The sequence below is a fragment of the Truncatella angustata genome (genome assembly GCF_020726525.1).
Source record: "Truncatella angustata strain MPI-SDFR-AT-0073 chromosome Unknown BKA67scaffold_3, whole genome shotgun sequence".
Taxonomy (NCBI): domain Eukaryota; kingdom Fungi; phylum Ascomycota; class Sordariomycetes; order Amphisphaeriales; family Sporocadaceae; genus Truncatella; species Truncatella angustata.
Window position 1 is genome coordinate 1 of NW_025763383.1, and position 18,497 is coordinate 18,497.

Consider the following 18,497-nt stretch of genomic DNA (forward strand, 5'->3'; position numbering starts at 1 on the left):
TTTCTTCTTTGTATCGAGCGAGTTGGCTGGTTGACTGACTGACTGATTGACTGATTGCCCGTGCCTTGCTTTACTTTTGCTCTGCTCTGCTTTGCTTTGCTTTGAGAGATGTTGTACTATCGAAATTGATCTGGTAATGTGTGGCAGCGTGGGGTGGGATCGAAGATAGAAGAGATAGACACACTATGGGCGTAGAAAGCTAGTGAAGCAACGCTCGTTAGCGACAATGTGCATGTGACGATTGTGGTGTTGCTCGTGCCGAGTGGTGCTGGCGCTGAAGCTGGAGCTGGAGCTGGAGCTGGAGCTGGAGTTATGACTATGACTATGACTATGGCTACGATTACGGGCTATAGTTGTCCATGGTCCAGGGCAGAGAGCTCTCTCACCTTGATGCTGGGTATTGATGTGGGCAAGGTCAGCCAAGGCAAGGCGAGGTAATGTTAGCTAAGGTCAAGTCCAGTCCTGTTACCAGATAGTGGAGTCGCACAGTATCAGCAACTTGCTCAAGGCTTCCAGTGCCGGTGGCTTACTTTTGCCGGGGGGTGTGTGGCACACAGCCAAAGCCAATTGCGAGTGAACGGTTGAGGTGGGACTTGGTTGGGTCAGATAGTCCACTGTTTGTTGTACGCAATGAATTGAGTGAGCGATGCTTATACATATATGTGTCTTCTCTGCGTGGTTTTTATCTTCTTCTCCATGACCCCAAAGACCAAAGACCAAAGAGCAAGACCAAGACCCAGAGAGAGAGAGTCGCTCGCCTTTGCTTCCCCAAAAAGCTGGGGTAGGGGGTCTCGTCTTCTCAATCTCTTTCCTGGCAAGGCTGGCTTCTTTCTTAGGACTGATGGTACGGATGATAAGTTCTACTACTGTACATATCATCCTCAGTTCAGAGGATACAACTGCTGTAGGTAGCTTGATTTATACAACATACATGACCACGCCGCTCTTGCTCCCCTAAACGAATGCCGAAATGTGGCTTGCAGGAAAGGTCACGTGGTTCATAGGAATTTCCAAGCACAAAATTTTCACCCTTCCATGTTTCAGCCATTGACAAAGTGCAATAGCTCCTTGCTCTTGCTCAGCCACGAACCGTGTCCACCATGTACTATATATGTCTTGCCCCCCTGCAGCCTGGCAGCCTGGCAGCCCTGGCTCGCCTGGAAGGTACTTCCAGACACTGCCAATGCCGTTTTAGACGGTGCTACCGCATGTACGGATCCGCACTCCTTACATAAAACTTTCACAATCATCACACGCCGTCTTTGAATGGGACTTTGCCCTTTACACTGATTGAGCGTCCGATCTATGTATTGACGTATTTTCTCCCCCGCCCGCTTCTGCGAGAAGGACCCAAGAATACCAACCACATCCGCAACCCTTACAAAGGCCAGCTATGTCTAGACATGCTCAGTAGAACATGAAACCATGTGAGACTCAATTGATTTTTGACGGTGTGCAACGTGGGACCACAAAGGACCGATGAATGTGCGGCAAAATCGACTTTATATCAATCATGCTTTCGTGCGGTAACAACTGCACGCAACCATCGCAATCCATCCTAGACTAGTTCCGAGTGACACGAGTGCCGTTTGTGCACCTAGAGTAGCGTTCTAGGACCGAATGTCAAAATCAATATCTAACAGCTTTTTGCAAATAGCTTCATGGCACATCCTGTCACCAATGATTCGCCTAACCGTGAGGACAAACGCTCTTAAGGAACCAAGTACTGGCAGAGCGCAGCCAGGTTCAGCTTCGTGGTACACTCCGTTGATACCAATAAGGTCCTCCCGGACCACTGGTCCTGGGGCTTTCGTTCGACCATGTGCCAGATTGCAATCTGGGCCGTCGGCTACGTATTTCCATAGTGGCGGCCACTCTGGTTTTCCCCAGCTTTGCCTGCCACAAGCGTCCCAGCGAACAGGCAGGTATGCGGGGAAGACAGCCATGAAGCTATATACGACATATAACCCCAGATTTTGCGATCTATGTGCCAGCCCATCCAATCCACAACACCGTGCTTTCGGTCTGCCGCGGATTGTGTGTATTTAAGTTATCTGAATCAGGTTGGTGGTCGTATGGTGCCCACATTACGGACAAAACGTATTCTACTTATTCTACACGTTGATTTGGATCATATTCCGCTCCGACCTTTATCAGTTACATGGACCTACCGACTGCGGTTTGTAGGAATTCAGTAGTCCAACATGACGGATATTTGACCACGTTGTAAGGCTTACCTTTCGATCCACCGTTGGCTTTAAGATATAGCCCTAGAGTAGAGATCAAGAAGGCGTCCCGAAACGCGAAACTCGAAACGAAGACGGGCCCACGGCCAGTAACATCTCGAGAGCGCACGACGCAAGCGAAGGAGATGCGCATGATACGAGTGTTAATCTAGCGGGTTCATGGCAAGGGGTTTGGACCGTCGTCTCAGATGGATATGTTCATGCCGATGCCCATCAGCTACACGCGGCCAATAATCAAAACAGGCCCAGACAATAGAACCTCGACGGAGCGTGGTGACGGAGCTAACAACGAGACAGCTGGCGGAGAAGACAAACAAGTGACAGGCAAACAAGTCTCAACGGGCCGACGTCGCGCCTTTTCGGGCAGATCGAAGAAGTTACTAGTCAGATCAGGATCGGGATCCGAGTCCAGGTCGAGTTCGAGGCAGAGAACTGGCAAAAGGAAAATACAGAAGCGCACACAAAGCAGCAACGGTGATGGAGACAGCGGATCCGAGGCTGCGTCGAGAGCAATTGGGCGCAGGAGTAACGACTTGGGCGTACCGAAACCCAGCAGCACCAGCAACAATAGCACCAGCGCTAGCGGCGGCGGCGGCGGCAGCAGCAGCACAACCTCGCCTAGTCGGGAAGAACATGGCCGATTGCTGGACCTGAACCTGAATCTGAACTCGAACCTGAACCCGGACCCGAACCCTGTAGCCCCGCCGATTCCAATCATCACCAGGAAGGCCCCTTTCAACACCACAACCACCACTGCAGATTCCCCCGTATCTGCTGCGTCCCCATCTACAGTTGTGTCGCCAATTGGCGCAGACATTAGCCATAAACCCCTCCCTCAGATCCCGTCCGTACGTCCAACGAGAGAGAGCGCTTCCGTCATCCTCTCCGCCGCCAGCACAAACGCCGCAAGGAGAATTATCCCTCGCACTGGTCGTGGTACAGAGAGCCTATTTGCATCTGCATCTGCATCCGCATCCGCACCTACACCTACGTATACATCTACATCTGCGTCGTCCGCGTCTGCGTCTGCGTCTGCAATCGCTACAGCAGCTCTCCGGCCTCGCGCATCCTCCTCATCTCAATCACAACACGCTGCCAATGGGTCCTTGTCGGCCCTGAACGCATTCAAGAACCATCCGCCGATCCCGCCCTCGCCATCATACACCGGCGCTGGCCCCGGTGCTGGTCTTGGTGCTGGTCTAGGTGCTGGCGCTGGCGTTAGCATCCTGCCACTGAGAGGCTACCCTCAACAAGGGGAACGGCCAAGTCACAAGCAACGACAAGCACAACGGCGAACCTCGACGACGCAACATGCCGCTATGGTCCCCGCTCCTTCACAGAGCTCTTCTTCCACAAAATCCTCCTCCACCTCCGCTGCCTTCCGCCGTACCGGCAGCCTTTCCTCTACTTCCATCTCCGGAGTTGCCAGCTCTCATCGTACTGGCGTCATGACCTCCGATCACCTGCCCCCTTCCTCCCACGAGGGCTCCTCTCACATTTCAGTGGGAAACATATCCAACACATCTGGGCTTCTCAAGACCAAGATCAGCGTAGGGCCCAAGCCACTGATCATTTGCAACGGCCGCACCTACATCCACGATGACCAGCTTCCATACCCCTTGCCCGTCGATCTCGCAGAACTGCATCGCCAGTCTCTACGTACCCTCCTGCTGTTTCAGCTCTTTGGAGGGCCCATCATCTCGACCGCCTTCGCAGCAAAACCACCTCAGCGCATCCTCGAGGTCGGCTGCGGCTCTGGTTTCTGGAGTATGATGTGCCACCGCTACTTTGCCCAGCACGGCCATCACGGTATCTCCTTCACCGGCATCGATATCGTTCCTCTTTGTGGTACTGGTCCAGATCCGAATTCCAAACCCGACAAAGAAATGAACTGGCGCTTCATCCAACACGATATGCGCCGCGCCCCTTGGCCATTCCCGGACGGCGAGTTCGACCTCGTCATGGTCAAGGATATGGCTTGTGCTGCACCTGGTCAGTTTTCTCAGGTTTTCATGGACGAGTATCTGCGCATTCTGAGGCCAGGCGGCGTTCTCGAGATTTGGGAGACGGATATGAGCATGCGTATGCTGAGGCCGCATGTTCCTGCGACCCCCGCGACGCCCGTCGCAGCCGCACCCAGCGTGGCCAAGGACAGCGAGTCGGAAAGTGAGGAGGAGGACGATGCCACCCGACTAGGTGTATACGTTGTATCAGCTAATACCCCTTTGTCTGCACCACTCAACCAGTTTTTGGTAGAGTACAATGGCTGGCTGAGCAAGGCTTTGGACGCGCAGTACCTCTCTGCTGTACCTTGCACCATGATGGGCCCCATGCTTCTCCAGGAGGACGGTCTCATCGAGGTACGTTCCAAGCGGCTGGCTGTGCCACTTTCCGAAATCCGGTGGGAGCGTGAAGGCGTTGGCGGTGTCGTTACCAAAGATGGGAAGAGCTACATTGAGAGCATGAAAGGCAAGGGCAAGGCCCACGATACCAAGGCTGGTAAGGGAGGCAAGACGCTTACAGCGGCACAAGCAGCTATTCGGAGAACGGCTCTTGAGACCAGTGTCGGATTGGTACAGGCTCTCGAGCCCATGCTGCGGGAAGTCAGTGGAAAAAGCCAGGATGAATGGGACGGGTGGACGGGGAAGATGATGAACGATTTGCTTAGAGACGGCGGGACGAGCTGGGGCGAATGCCTCGAGATCGGAGCCTGGAGCGCGAGGAGGAAGAAGTGATTGGTTCAATTTTTGGCTTCCATCGGCTCGTTCTTCGTTTCGTCCTCTCATGGTGGTATTCACGCCTCTATTACCCAAGACATATTTTATTGACATGCAAACTAAAAATAAAAATAAATCCAGACAAAGTACATGCTTGTCTTGGATCTATTTGAGCTTTAATGCCTCTGCCAGGAACCGTCAATTACCTCGGTATTAAGGATCCAACCGGGATTGCAACTGTTCAGATAATAACACTGCATGCGAGGTAGAGTTCCGGAGTATGCTTATTAGTTTGCTGTCTGCTTCTTTGAGTGGGTATATGGGGGTTATCAACAGCCCCAGCAGCCGCTGGCAACTTTTCCTGCCCGTGGTTTGGATACCACGAAGGGCCGCACTGGCCTCCTCTCACATCACCTCAGTGCTTCTCAAGCTCCATCATATCTTTTCCTCAGAGTGCGGTACCGTTTCAGGTAATAACTGTGTTCTTCATATCAGCCGTTTACATTCTGGCATCAAAGGATTTGAGGTCACATGTGAGGGCGGGAGGATCATAGTCTTATACAATTGCCGTTCACTGATGCATGCGTGCTATCTTCGTTGTGCCACGGTCACTTGTGAGTAGTTCGTCATGTACACCATATGGACGAGGCCTCGCAGATGTGAGATGTTTGCTGCCAGTCACGGAGAATACAGTGTAAAAGGCGAGCCTCAGTCTTTTTGTAATGTGCAGCGTGAGAGCAGTGATCGCCGACAGCGTTGGCATAAGGGACATGGACTCACAGTGCCTCAATTTCTATCCCGCCCCCCCGGCCTGGTTAGCAATGAGTCGCTCCAATGGCGCCTTTCCTATGTAAAGTATCGGGGCGTCACGTGGAAAGGAAATAACACACCTTTGCGGACAAAATCTGCCCTGGCAATGCCCTTGCGGATGTCTTCCTCGTCACGCAAGTGGGCGTTTGCCATAAAGGCCTTGTGCAGGCGCGGGCGGAAGTAGTCAAAACCCTGCGGGTATTCCCTACCGAGGTTGAGGAGCTCTTGTTGACGAGTCAGCTGCAGCCAGTTATAACCAAGTTGCAACGGAGACACATTGCAGGCATACCTTTGTAGATGGCAATGACTTCTCTTCTGAGGGCCGGTTTAGGTGCCGGCATTTTTGCAATATTCTGACCCAAACTCTCTGTTCGGTTTGTAGTTCTCTTTTCGGACTTCGCCCTGATTAAGACGGATGACTGATCATTGACCGATGGTTGATTGGGTTAAGCGCAAATGCCACACATTTACTTGTGCAGTGGTAGTTAGACAGTATAGATGTCAAGGTCGATGTTGAGCCCGAGCTGGGTCGTCTCGGCTAAGAGTGACGCCATATTTAGCCTGCGAGATGACACGCGACGGCTAGCTTCGCCGATCCGTGGTCCCGTTCCCGCAAACATCTCCGTGGGTAGGATTTGCCCAGATGTCTACTTTTTGTGAAGTCCTTCTCTTGATGCATTTTCGATCCGGCCCAGGTGAGACCGCAATATGATTTTAAATAAGGGTCTAAAACCGGCTGCAGCAAGCCAGAGATTTGCAGGCCTTTATGCTTCGGTCAATCCAACTCCACGATTACCTGGTCTGGGCAAGCGGTGTCTTGCGACATTGACTTCCACAACTGCGGCACCGCCGGCTAGGTGGCTTGCTGATCTGAAAACGCGGCTTGGCAAATGTATCATCTTTGGCTGTTCCCCAGCAGAGGTACAGCGCGCTGCTGCCGTGCTTCGCGCGCTTGGAACCGAATGGCGGACCTTGGCTGCAGGTAGCGAGGGCTTTCTGACAGGAGGCAGGCGAGGCTTGGAAGGGCAGGCTGTGGTGTGGGGTGAAATGGACAGTTTTGTGAGTGGACGAGTAACCTTGTCAATTTTCTTGGAGATAAAATAAATACAATGTTTCTTTTGTTGTTAAGGGTACACGGACTTGAATATTCTCAAAGGCCCGTTGTCACAAGATCATGCCAAGCTATTCAAACATTACACAATGCCGTTGCTAACATGTCTCTCTAGCAACACGTCAACAACACTACATATATACGATACGCAGAATCAGCCAGAGTCAACTGGATTACACATTTCGCCTCTAGAGACCCGTCACGTGCCTCTGAATGGAAGTCATTGATGAGCCCTAAAGCTGTCGGGTTGATTTTGAAAAGCATCAAGGCCGATTACAAATTTGTATGTTCATGGCCCGGCTGCTAACAAGAAACCACTAATTCAAGTCTCATACCGTGTAGCCTTTAATGTATCCCGACCGAGTGTCGGTCTACCATAAGCTCCGCTCGCTGCCCACGCCCTCAGACACGTCTCTCATACTTGACTGTGTGATACTGTCTCACAAGCATAGGCGTATTGCTGCTCGTACGGAGGAGGACGTTGTGATATATGATTACAAGACCGCCAGGAAGACAGTGATGCCTCCATTTATCATGGAAGTATTCCAGGACACGTTCCGGCAACAGCAGGAGGAGACGAACAGATCCAGAGCCCGCATATGGCAGCTGATCAAAGAGGTAGAAAGCTTGGAGAGAGAGACGTGGGATCGTGAAGGTGCCGTGGAGGATACAGGTGCCGCAGGAAATAAATTGCCATGATGGAACGGATCAAAATTCGACCCATATGCTCCGTCGCCGTTGCTGGAGTTGAATTAATGGACCATTGGCGAGAAGTGTGGCCAGCTGAAAGCCCTGCTCTGATGTGTGAGGGGATCAACTCCGGTGCACTGTCATATAATCACGGGTTGAGTAAAAGTTGCGTCTCACCATAAGCTGCACGGTGTTTATAAAGCTGCTCGCCAAGCAGTACACATCAGTTTTCGTACATTCTCGGTTAAGACAAAGTCAAGTCCCAGCAGATGCGAGTTGGTCCATCATGGCGTAATATAGAATGAAGAGTTCCTTGAACGAATACATTGGAATAGCTTCGTGGAACATATTTGGTCATAGCAGTCACCAAACTACAGCGTGTTGATGCTACCCGAGGGACAGGTTGCAACACGGACCGTTGTCCATCGTAACGCCATATGGTTGTTCGGAATGTGCTGTCACCAGAAGGATGTCTGCTACATCTGTCGAATAATGGTTGGCAAATGCAGATCACTTGCTTCCCCGGGCTGCACACCCATTGTGAGTGTCTCCACAGGAAGAGCTTTCCATCTGCCTCGTTCAGAACCACATAAGTGGTATCATTATACGGTGGCACTACGTGACCGGTGATCACGGTCATTGCACGTATATGTTTCCATTGTCATTCTCCGTTGAATCAGATCCTATACGGTTCGGAAACTGACTTTGCTCGTTGGGCAAAACACATATGCGACCATGTATGAGCTGTTGACGCCACACCTGTGGGGCCGTTCGTTGTCTCTACTTGCGAGCGCTTGGAAGACCAAAAACTTGGGACATACATGACTGGTGTATCTTTAACCATCGGACAGCGATTAGGCCACAATGATGTCCATGCAGTGAATGGTTGATTATTGTACATGGTTGGCTGTCATTAACGGATTCGACAAAAATAACATACTAGTACTTGATGTCTACATAAGACGGGATGACGGTGTGCGGCAGGGGGTATGGCGCCATGGAGAATACGCTCAAATAGCAAACACAGAAGCTCGCATGATCCCACCGTTGATTGCGTGTGCAGCGGAACAGGTTTCGGGGGAGGAAGGGAAGACGCACGTGAACTCACTGGTAGAGGCTCAGTTGCTTGATTCACGATAATATATCCATGTGCCCCGCGCGCTGGGTGATATCTCGGGTGACTGACTGCACCGACTCTTGTGTTTTATGGCTCGACGACGCTGCAGCCCATCAAAACGTCCCGTTAACTATGCAGACTATTCAAATGCCAATAGGGCGTTGAACGCAGCTAGACCATATTTCGCCTAGCAAAGATGGAGTAGGGTGTGGACAACGGTAAAAGTCACGACTGTACTGCATAGTTACGTCCTGCAGGTAACATTTCTTGTTTCTTTCCTTTCTTTGTGCGAGTAGTATGTTAGACCTGGAGTTCAGGATCGGACTGTCTACAGAGTCTAACCATCGAGTGACCTTGACGAACATGGTCACTGTTCATCAACTAGCCACCAAGTAACTGGCTGGTAGTCATCGTGGTTCCAAGGAATTTGATGACAGATGTGGTGGAGATTGTATTTCATGATGCTGAGGGCTTTCCCAGAGCATACATACACAGAGTATTAGAAGTAAAGGATAGCAAAGATGAGAGCTGCAATCGGCCTGACTGCCTTGCCGCCATCGTCTGTCGTCGGAAATGACTTTGTGTGTTGTCTGACAAACGTGCACCAACGGAGGTTCACAAGTACTACCTACGTAGAGTTCAACGCCAGCATGCCTGGGCTATTCATGTGGGCAGGGATCAACAATGCAAGTTTAATTTGCTGCTTACTGAGTGGCCGTGACGGTCTTCGCATGACTTTGGCTGACTCCGCAAAAACCCCACTAACGATGTCGCTCAATCACCAGATAGCCAGTCAGAGATGAGCTTAATCTGGGAACTGCCGTCAATGAGGCGCTAACCAGTCCGACTGTGGATGGTACATAACCTTGTCTGCATCTCTTTTCTTCAGTCGTGCCGACGATCTGACGATTTCCCACGAGGGGGAATGCCCCGCGTTATCTCGCTCTGCTCGGCTTGTGATGTTCTGCCGTGGGTTTCGAGTGCCCACATTACACCAACCTTTGTGGTGTGCACTACAGTATTGTAGGTCTGGGCTGGGACTCTATGTCCAGCAGCCGCAAATACTATGGATAGGATTATCCGTGGAAACTGAAGTCTTGGTGACTCATGGCCGGACAAACGGCCGTCACGATACTATTGTAGCAAGCACCGCTGGATTGTACATGCCGAGGTGGGTATTTAGTTGGGCGGGACATGGTACGTAGGTCTGGGATGCGGACTACTGTAACTGGTTGCACTTGGATTGGAAGCGAAGAAAGGCTTGAAGAGGTCTCTCGGACCGCACGATGTCAAAACAAGCTCAGCGCCGGGGCTAGGTACACGAGTACATCATATGTGATATGACCGATAAGAAGTCTTGGGCCCCTCTTGGGACTGGTAGGTGGTCAACCTCGGAGGATAACTATGGTTGTAACATGGTCTAGACAAATTAAGTATTTACATATATGAAGCGCACAAGTCTCTCTGTACCGCGGCGATGCAACGAAAGATCCACTGCAGGGTTTTCAGTGCAACATAATCTGACTGGTCACGGTGCTTTATGGGGAAGTCGTTACGTGAAAGAGACCATACACGTGGAGAGAAGTGTACTAGACAGCAGAAAGAAGAAGAGGGAAAAGCGACTTGGGGAAAAAAAAAAAAAAAAAAAAAAACCTCGGCAAAAAAGTTGCTAGGTGGCCCATCAATCAAGAGCACGGCCGCCACCACTACTCGCTCGCCTCACGTGTAATTAGGTAGGGCTCGAGTCAGTGTGTCTCGGCGCAGTGGCCAAACCACACATGGCGATCTTCGCTGTGGTGAAAATATGGCCATGATCCATGGGTGCTACATTTAGATGACATTCTCGGAGAGATCACCGTCATTACGGAGGATCGCGGGGTTGTGCAGGCTATGAGGATGTTAGGAAGGCGCAGCATGAATGCCAGATGCGCATTGTGTATCATGTATGTGCAGAGAGCACACCAGACATGCATGTATTTGTTTAGCGGGAGTCGGCCGTGTGGGGGAAACCAATTTCTCACCTCAGGCTCTGACTCTTGAGGGGCCGTGTATAAGTGGTTAGGGGATGGAGCCGGACGACGACATATATTTTGAATGCGGAACAGTAAGTAATACATGGCTTACCTGCCCAAACAAAATTTCAAATGCTTAATCATTTTGTTCTATGAAATATCCATGTGTCAATTGGCCGGGATACTAATCTTCTAGACCGCCGATATGCCGTGAGGCTAAAATAAGCGTACCTGTGTACTATCTACGAAGAGCCCCCATCTCACCTACCGTATGCCAGACGCCAGGCGCCAGACGCCGGACAATGGCAGTGAGTGACTACATAAAAGCACGGTATGCACAAGTATCCCTACATATATCGGGTGAGTAAATAATATGTGTCACGTATCGTACTGTCGGTGGTCGAAGTTCCAAGGCCATCCTCCAAGACTCTCACAGTCTGCCTTCAGTGTAAATCAAACATGTTTAGTTGTGCTGTTACATAGTATGCCGCTAGGCCAAGCATACAAGTATATGCCCGGGTACAACCCACTGTAGGTGCGTACCTGGCACCAGACCCGATTGAATCCCGCTTCCCTGCTTTTTGCTTCTTTGCTTACTTAGTCTGCCCCCCTCCCTCCTAATTCATGATTTACTTGTAGGTATTCATTCCTATCACAACTTGCTCTGTGATTTTACAGACGCAGATGCAGACGCGGACGCGGACATATCCATTACAACCCACTTACTCATCCTTTTCCTTCCCCTTCACCCTGCATCCGGACCACCCACACTCATTTCGATCAATCGCCAATATTTATTATTTCACTGAACATCTCAATAACCTTGCATTACCGGACCCGGGTGCCCCCAACCATGCCAGTTCACCTCCCGGAATAATTTGTTCTGCTGTTCCGGGAAGGCTCCCACCCACACCCCCCATCTCCAGATTGCTTGCATATCGTGCATTCCACTTCGCAACCCTCCCCTAGGCGCATTCGACCTCCCCGTCAAGTCGACTCGACCGCTGCGCTGGCTCTCCGGGTCGGAACAGCCCCGACCGACTGTATTTTATGCCTCGTCCCTCTGCATCCGCCAAGCGACAGCAGGGTCCCTCCAATCAGCGCGACACGAGACATGAGGCCGGCTCTGTAGGTCCCGGCAAACGCATCTCCAAGCAAAAGAGCCAGAACCTCGCCGACTCTGCCGCCTCTTCCACCGCGAATCCCCCTCCGTCCGCCATCCCACCGCTCCCCCCGACCCCTCCCAACGTCAATGGTTATTCCAAGCACCCTGCCGACATGCCTACCGAGCCGCTGAGGAGAGGCTCTGCAGGAGGCTATTCCGAAGCCTCCTCTGCCGAATCTTTCAGTCTCGGTCACGGCCAGAACCAGGGCCAGGCTCAGGCTCAGGAGGAACAACATCGACGCATCGATGTCAATGCCACCAAGAACTCCAACGTTCACCGCGATACCGGACCATTTGACTTTGCTTTGACCGTTCTCCGCTCGTGTCCCTTGCAGGACACCATTGCCATTCTCATCATCTTGATGCAGATCCCTCCCGTGGCTTTGTCTGGCATCTACATGCTCTTCACCTTGCTGACTTTCGTCACCACCAACAGCGGCCTGTCTCTGAGCGATGTCTTCGAGTGGAATCTTGGGGCACCCTCGGTGGCTACCGTTGTCTGTATCGATGGCATCGTGCTTCTGATTTGGCTCTTTCTCTGGGGCCCCATCCAGCATGTCATACTCGATCTGGCTCAGATGGTGATAGCCCTCGGGCTAGGCGGAGGTTCAAGCTCGAGAGACGGCGGCTCCATGAAAAACAGCCTTATATGCCTGTCCATGATTTTGCTTTCCCACGTCTTGCGCCACACAAAGATGAAATATTCCCCAATCGGCTACCTGCTGGGTTCAAGCCGCTTTATGACGCCCGATCTGGACGATCCCCTCGAGTCACTTGAATCCATACGTGGTTATGACAAGATACGGTCGGGCTGGGTTAATTGGGTCCGGAGCATATTGGCTATTCACATCCTTAGCCAAGGTCTGATTAAAGCTGTACGCGATTGGTATCTACGGCGGGAGCGACGCGATAACCAGGTTCACGCCGGCGATCCGGAAGCCGGTAAAGCCTACGCTGTTCAACCTCCCACTGATGGCGGGTTTTCGACCCCTGACAGCGACGCCGCCTCCCTTCAGCAACCCCAAACCTCATTGAACTCGAAAAAGAAGAGAAAACAAAGCGCACAAATCAGAAACCGTCAGCCTTTATGGGCCGCCATAGCGAGTACCAAAATTGTCGTCGTGAAAGAGTATGAACTTAACCACAGCGCGGTCGATTCAGCTGGTTCCAACGCTACCGATATCCACAACTTGGGCAACGCACCCTTCAACACCGAGGCCGATCAGATATGGATCTCATACGTTGGTTGTGATGAGGTCTGCTTCAATACCAGCCACTTCCCTAACTTTACTGCCACCACGGGCCACCAGGAGAACGGCAACTCGTCGAGGATTGATCTTTCGAAACCTTTCTATGTCCGTGTCAACCACGCCGTCTGGCAACCGACACGCATCACTGCTGTCCAGCGCGAGGACGGCCAGGGCACAACATGGAGCGGTGATATCTATGGGCTGACGCCGCTTTCTAACTACGAGTGCGAGTTCGTCAGTACTGCCACTCATCAAGTCCTTTTCTCAACCAGTGTTCGCACCACCAGGGCCAAGACCGCAGCTATCGATTCGAATACTTCCAAGCCGAGCGGCCAATCCTCGCTTCGTCCTGATTCCCCTGCGACCACGCTCAAGACATCCATCGCTGCTTCCGAGGCCAGGCTGAACGAAGAAAAGGCAAGGCAAAAGGCTCTTCGAAAAGAGTGGCATCGTAAGGCCAATGCCCTCAAGAAAGAGAACGAGAAATTGAATGCCGCTGTGCAGTCAGCCGGTGCTGGAGACGACAAGCTTCGACAGAAGATCCAGCAGAACACCACGCAGCAGAAGCAGGCCGAGCAAGCCCTGACAACATTGGCAGCTGAGCTCAAGGAGCACGGTGTCATTCCCGAGTCTCTGAGAGCTGCCTGGAAGGCCAAGCAGACAACTTACACTGGCGAGAAATGCAAGTATGACCAGGCCAATTCTGAGTTCAAAGGATTCAAGGCAAACATCGACAGTCAGGTCAAAGCCCTGATGGACGAGAAAGCCAGCTTGGAGGCCAAGAGGAACAAGATCAGCACACGTATTGCCAAAGTCGATGGTGAACACGCACGCATTGCCGATGCGAATGCACGCGGGCTGGATGAAGCCGAACGCCGTCGTCAAGATCGAGCCGCCTTGGAGGCTCAGTTCTTCCGCTGGGAGCATGAGCTGTCTGAGAAGATTCACAGCCACGAGCAAGAGAGCCTCGGCCGCGACGAGGTTTTGCTTGCCCTCAAGGATCAACTTGATGCTTTCCACAACCAGCAACAATCCTTCTACAATGGTTCGTACGATTTTGTTGATCCTTCGGCCGCTGGTCACCTACCTACAACTTCGAGCGACCCTAGTTCTTCGATTCCTGCCACTTATGATGCTGCTACTGCCTGGTCCAACAGTGCTTATAACGCTTCTCTGTGGGGCCCCTCACCCTTGGCGCCTGGTTTCGTCCCTCAGTCTTCGGCCTTCGCACATATGCGGTCTGCTACCAAGAGAGGTCGGTCCTCCTCCATGCTTAGCGATGTCTCTGGCTTCACTCAGTCCAGCACCAACGACGAGGATCTAGCCAATGCTTTGCCGGGCGTAGGCGGTCCATTCCGGCCACCTCCCGGATTCGAGTATTCGCCGTACTTACAAAACGATGCAGATGTAATTAGTGACGAGAGTTCGAATGCAAGCGGGAGCGCAAGTGGTAGTTCGGGTAGTACGGGTAGTGATAGCATCAGGGATCCGATGAGCCCTCCACCAAGTTGATAGATTTCTCTGCGTTGTCTTCTTTCGTCGTTGAGGTGATTTGCCGTAGTAAGTTGTCTGCGTACTGCGGCTGACTAGACAGATATGATGCATCGACAAAAGTTCTCTTCGTTCTATGGAGTCGTCACTGCGCGTGATACCTTGTGGTCATGTTGCTCTACGCCATAGCCCAGGTTTTAAAGATGCATTGATGAGATTGGCGAAATTTGACCCACGTAACACGCAAGGCATCTCCCGTCAGCTTGCTTGAAATCGTGTAGTGATGTAAACTTGGGATCATCTACACCTGTGATCTGTTCCTGGTCAGTGATTGCAAATGGGAGGGAAGAAATCCACGTACCAACATCAGTCAATTATATGCAACCTATGTCACGATTGCATGTCATTCGAAGCCTTAGTTCAATTTGCTCTTTGCGGTTGGCCAACGGGGAGTCCATCGGGGGTGCTCCAGTGAGCTTTGTATTGGTCGATAGCGGTGGATCGTCAAGCTGGCTGTCGAAATTTGTCTGGACAACCATATAGTAAGAACTGTCGGATCGACTGACTGGCAGCTCTCGTATGATCATGCCAATGTATTCTTTTGTTATCCATATATGACTGGCAGGACCATACCATAGGCCAAGCAAAGCCGGTTGAAAAGGGAGTGTAAGTTTGCGGATGTCCCTTCAATGATATGTAAGCTTAGACATTCAAAAATCACAGATGCTCCATCGGCAACCCGAACTATGGCCCAAGCAGGAATGGCTGGTAAGGAGATACCGTTGGTGAAGCAATGTACTACAACTTTAGGATCGGGCTCAACGTTGATCTTGATATACCCTCATAGAGTAAATCATATCCCAGATGTTTTCATATATTGTCATAACTTAGTTTTTACTCTTGTCGCTGATTTGCTGTACGGGGCGGTTGGTCTGTAGTTATAGTTGGCCAATAGGTGCTTGTCCCATTCTTTACACACTCTCACAGAGCGTCCTAGTATTGAGACGAGTGTCTGGACGTTGCACCATTTGGCCACAATGAAATGAGTATGAGAAAAGGATGGAGCCGAGAGCTTGGCACCCCTTTGTATAGTAAATGACATGTGCTCGTAATCCAGATTGGCATCGGTCGTCGACGATAAGGGGTCGAGAGTTCGTTGGTAAGCACAGGGATTTCTTGAAGCCTATATTTACGTACCATAATTTCCACTCTCGTAATAAGAAGTGACGCGGAAGTTTACTTAACCCCAATGGCTTGTTTGAATGTGTCGCCCCTGAAGGGGGCGGGCGAGTGTGGTTGATGTACATAATTCACGATTCAATGACACAGCCGAGCTACGCCGTTGGTGATTGACACCCACGTGGTTGAACAAACTCTACATTTATCGCTTAACGATATAGTAGGTTCTAAGAAAGGCCATGCCACCTGCCTGGCTGGTGGGTAGCTCGTTCATACTGGTGGTTTGATTACATCGATTTCACAATCCACCTTGTGAGTTTCACTTGTCTTCGGCCGTATCGTCTAGAAAAGATTATAATTAATCTCCTTCCTTTACAGCTCTGTTCTTGGGGTGGCCGGTTGTGAGCATGTGGCCTCGTCACTGGTTTGATATGTGCTCCCTCGCAATACCACTCGGTATACTGATCTCCGACGTCTGCTTTGTTATGATTATATCAGAACTTACCGCGGGAACTGCCCATGACTTGCACGCAGATGAACCTGGCATGTAAGCAAGTGTGCAAAAACGCAGGACGTGAAATCCCCAACAGATAGAGCAGCGAGGCTCACTCGTGAAAATGTAGCAACGAGCAGTTTATGAACGCTGCAAAATGTCTTCTTTGGTACTATGCTGTGATTTAGGGGTTATGTGCGCGTAGAGAATCTAGGGCAACCAGCTTGGACGTAATATCGGGGACAATGAGCCACGAGCAAGAACTAGGCCACAATGGCGACATACCTTCCCTGCCAAAACAGTTCAAAGGGGACAATATGGCTGACTGAGCAGACCGCAGCAATGTGGAATGCTACTGGCACAGAAGCGGCCATTACGGTAGCTGGAATCTAATATTCCGTACTTGGCCGAATAATTAAAGCCTAGCATACGGCGCTCCGAAATGCAAGGCTGACTCTACTGCGATTTGCATTGACGGTAAACTATAGCGGTCTTATGATGACTCAAGAACCTTATACTATCTACAGGTACTCACCAATCTCGAAAATACACGCGTGTCGAGCACTAGAACATCAAACCGCCAGCTAGCCCACCGAGCATCAGCCCACCGAAAAGAGGACCAGCCATTGGCATCATTCCCATACCGCCACCGTAGCCGTAGCCATAAGGTCGGTTGTATGTGCCATATGGTCTCTGGTAAGGACCGCCGTAACCACCTGGATAGATGGGATCTGGTCTAATGTGCCTTGCCCTCTTGTTCAACGGACCGGGAGGCCTGTAAATAATCTCGGAAAGGTATGGACTGAGGCGCTCCACTCTCTGAACCCCGGAATATCGCGAACCTGGAGGTTCAAGGTAAACTTCAATTCCATCGTCATCCTGGCCCAAAAGTTGTGGCTGGTTTGTCTCGATGGCTGCTGCGAGACCACGGCGGAACAGCTGGTGTTGTTTGTACATGTCACGTTCATTCTGTTCGCGCTGCTGGCGATCCTTCGCTCGTTTCTCGTGCGTAGTTCCGGTGAATTTGTCCTTCATCTTGCGCCCCAAGCTCCGCTTTGGCCCGCTGGCATTGCTGGCCGAGGCAGACGCATGACTCTTCCCGTGTGAGTGACTATGCCCGTCTCCCTCTTCGTCCGTTGTTTCTGCGGTCACGTCGTGATGACTTGGATGGCGTGAGAGCCCGCGGATTCTTTCTCTTTCCTCAGATGACAGGGAATTCATATAGTCATCATCATCATAAGGGTGATGCCAAACAGCTCGTGGAGGATCAACCTTGGTGTTGACAAAGAATTGATGTTGTGAGTCCGGGTCAAAACTACGGACCCAGCCTGCGGGTAACGGTCGAGACTCATCCTCGATGCTTCGGCGAGCTTCAGGGGTGATGCCATTCCGGGGTTGGCGTGAGAAGGATGCAGAGCCTATGGCCTGCTCATAGGAAGGTGGATCAGCGTCAGCCATAATTGTCTAAATGCAGACTGTGGTTTCCTCTCTTCCTTTCTTCTTTTTTAGTGTCAAGGCAATTTCGCGTGTTCGGAGATATGTTCAAAGTAATATATTAATAGGTACAGAAATTTTGAAGATGATTGACTACAGACTGCAAGACATCCAAGGCAGAGAATGTTCGACGTCATATTGACGGTGGCGGGCGGACCCTAGCTTCGGGCGTACCTGCCCTATTACGAGTTGTAGAAATAAGTACAAGTTATAATGCCTGTGGTTTTCCAGTTTCGAGAAAGACCGAAAGACATATCTGGAAAAATTACATTTCTAATTATCATAAAGATGTGGTGCAAAAACAAGGCGAGCTGTTGTAGCCAAGCAATGGGTGGAGTGAAGAGACAGTCAGGAAAAATGGCTCAAGTGCGTAGTTGGGTAATAAAACATTGAGTAGTAACTAAATCATCAGCACACAACAAGCAAGTCTTCGTGGCTCAGTTGGTTAGAGCGTCAGTCTCATACTCTCTCTGTATGAAGTTTCTTAAACAGAATCGATATCTGAAGGCCGTGAGTTCGAACCTCACCGAGGACATTTCTTTTGCCAAAATGCCTTGCGCAGTGTTCTGTAACGCCCCGACAGACTCGTCGATGCGCAACAAACCCTCAACTACATGTGACGGATGTAGGTGAGGGTTTGCATGATCTTATTTTTATGTTGTTTTTATGGACCTTGAGGCTCGCATGCCGTCACTAAGTTTAGCACATACAGTGGACAGCCA

General features: G+C 51.0%; 5 protein-coding genes and 1 non-coding gene across 6 annotated transcripts; 4 read left to right on the forward strand and 2 right to left on the reverse strand.

Annotated features, from left to right (window-relative positions):
* Window positions 1–2,434: 2,434 nt before the first annotated feature.
* Window positions 2,435–4,981, forward strand: BKA67DRAFT_533881 (uncharacterized protein; the record flags this gene model as incomplete). Its single annotated transcript, XM_046099769.1, has 1 exon — window positions 2,435–4,981. One exon carries the CDS (start codon window positions 2,435–2,437, stop codon window positions 4,979–4,981), a length of 2,547 nt encoding a protein of 848 aa, XP_045959197.1.
* A 553-nt stretch (window positions 4,982–5,534) lies between these two features.
* On the reverse strand, window positions 5,535–6,114 carry BKA67DRAFT_533882 (uncharacterized protein; the record flags this gene model as incomplete). The annotated part of the gene is made up of 4 exons (XM_046099770.1): window positions 5,535–5,676; window positions 5,744–5,774; window positions 5,854–5,997; window positions 6,063–6,114. 4 exons carry the CDS (start codon window positions 6,112–6,114, stop codon window positions 5,535–5,537), a joined length of 369 nt encoding a protein of 122 aa, XP_045959198.1.
* On the forward strand, window positions 6,009–7,701 carry BKA67DRAFT_221446 (thioesterase-like superfamily-domain-containing protein). The gene is made up of 3 exons (XM_046095567.1): window positions 6,009–6,832; window positions 7,000–7,167; window positions 7,227–7,701. The coding sequence occupies exons 1-3, from the start codon at window positions 6,482–6,484 to the stop codon at window positions 7,581–7,583; spliced, it is 876 nt and encodes a 291-aa protein (XP_045959199.1). The 5' UTR covers window positions 6,009–6,481; the 3' UTR covers window positions 7,584–7,701.
* Window positions 7,702–11,753: 4,052 nt separating this feature from the next.
* On the forward strand, window positions 11,754–14,630 carry BKA67DRAFT_533884 (uncharacterized protein; the record flags this gene model as incomplete). Its single annotated transcript, XM_046099771.1, has 1 exon — window positions 11,754–14,630. The coding sequence occupies one exon, from the start codon at window positions 11,754–11,756 to the stop codon at window positions 14,628–14,630; it is 2,877 nt and encodes a 958-aa protein (XP_045959200.1).
* A 2,101-nt stretch (window positions 14,631–16,731) lies between these two features.
* BKA67DRAFT_558996 (uncharacterized protein) lies at window positions 16,732–18,160 on the reverse strand. Its single transcript, XM_046102359.1, has one exon. The coding sequence runs from the start codon at window positions 17,737–17,739 to the stop codon at window positions 16,846–16,848; it is 894 nt and encodes a 297-aa protein (XP_045959201.1). The 5' UTR covers window positions 17,740–18,160; the 3' UTR covers window positions 16,732–16,845.
* Window positions 18,161–18,201: 41 nt separating this feature from the next.
* BKA67DRAFT_t72 lies at window positions 18,202–18,310 on the forward strand. Its single transcript has one exon. It is a non-coding gene; the product is annotated as a tRNA-Met (tRNA).
* The last annotated feature ends 187 nt before the right edge of the window (window positions 18,311–18,497 follow it).

What these genes read in the sequence shown, in the direction of transcription:
- BKA67DRAFT_221446 (XM_046095567.1), top strand. Translation starts at nt 6,482, where the DNA reads ATGATTTTAAATAAGGGTCTAAAACCGGCTGCAGCAAGCCAGAGATTT. An exon ending in GGGGTGAAATGGACAGTTTT is followed by an intron (nt 6,833 to 6,999) that starts GTGAGTGGACGA and finishes ATGTCTCTCTAG; the next exon opens with CAACACGTCAACAACACTAC. An exon ending in TCAAGGCCGATTACAAATTT is followed by an intron (nt 7,168 to 7,226) that starts GTATGTTCATGG and finishes CATACCGTGTAG; the next exon opens with CCTTTAATGTATCCCGACCG.
- BKA67DRAFT_558996 (XM_046102359.1), bottom strand. Translation starts at nt 17,739, where the DNA reads ATGGCTGACGCTGATCCACCTTCCTATGAGCAGGCCATAGGCTCTGCA.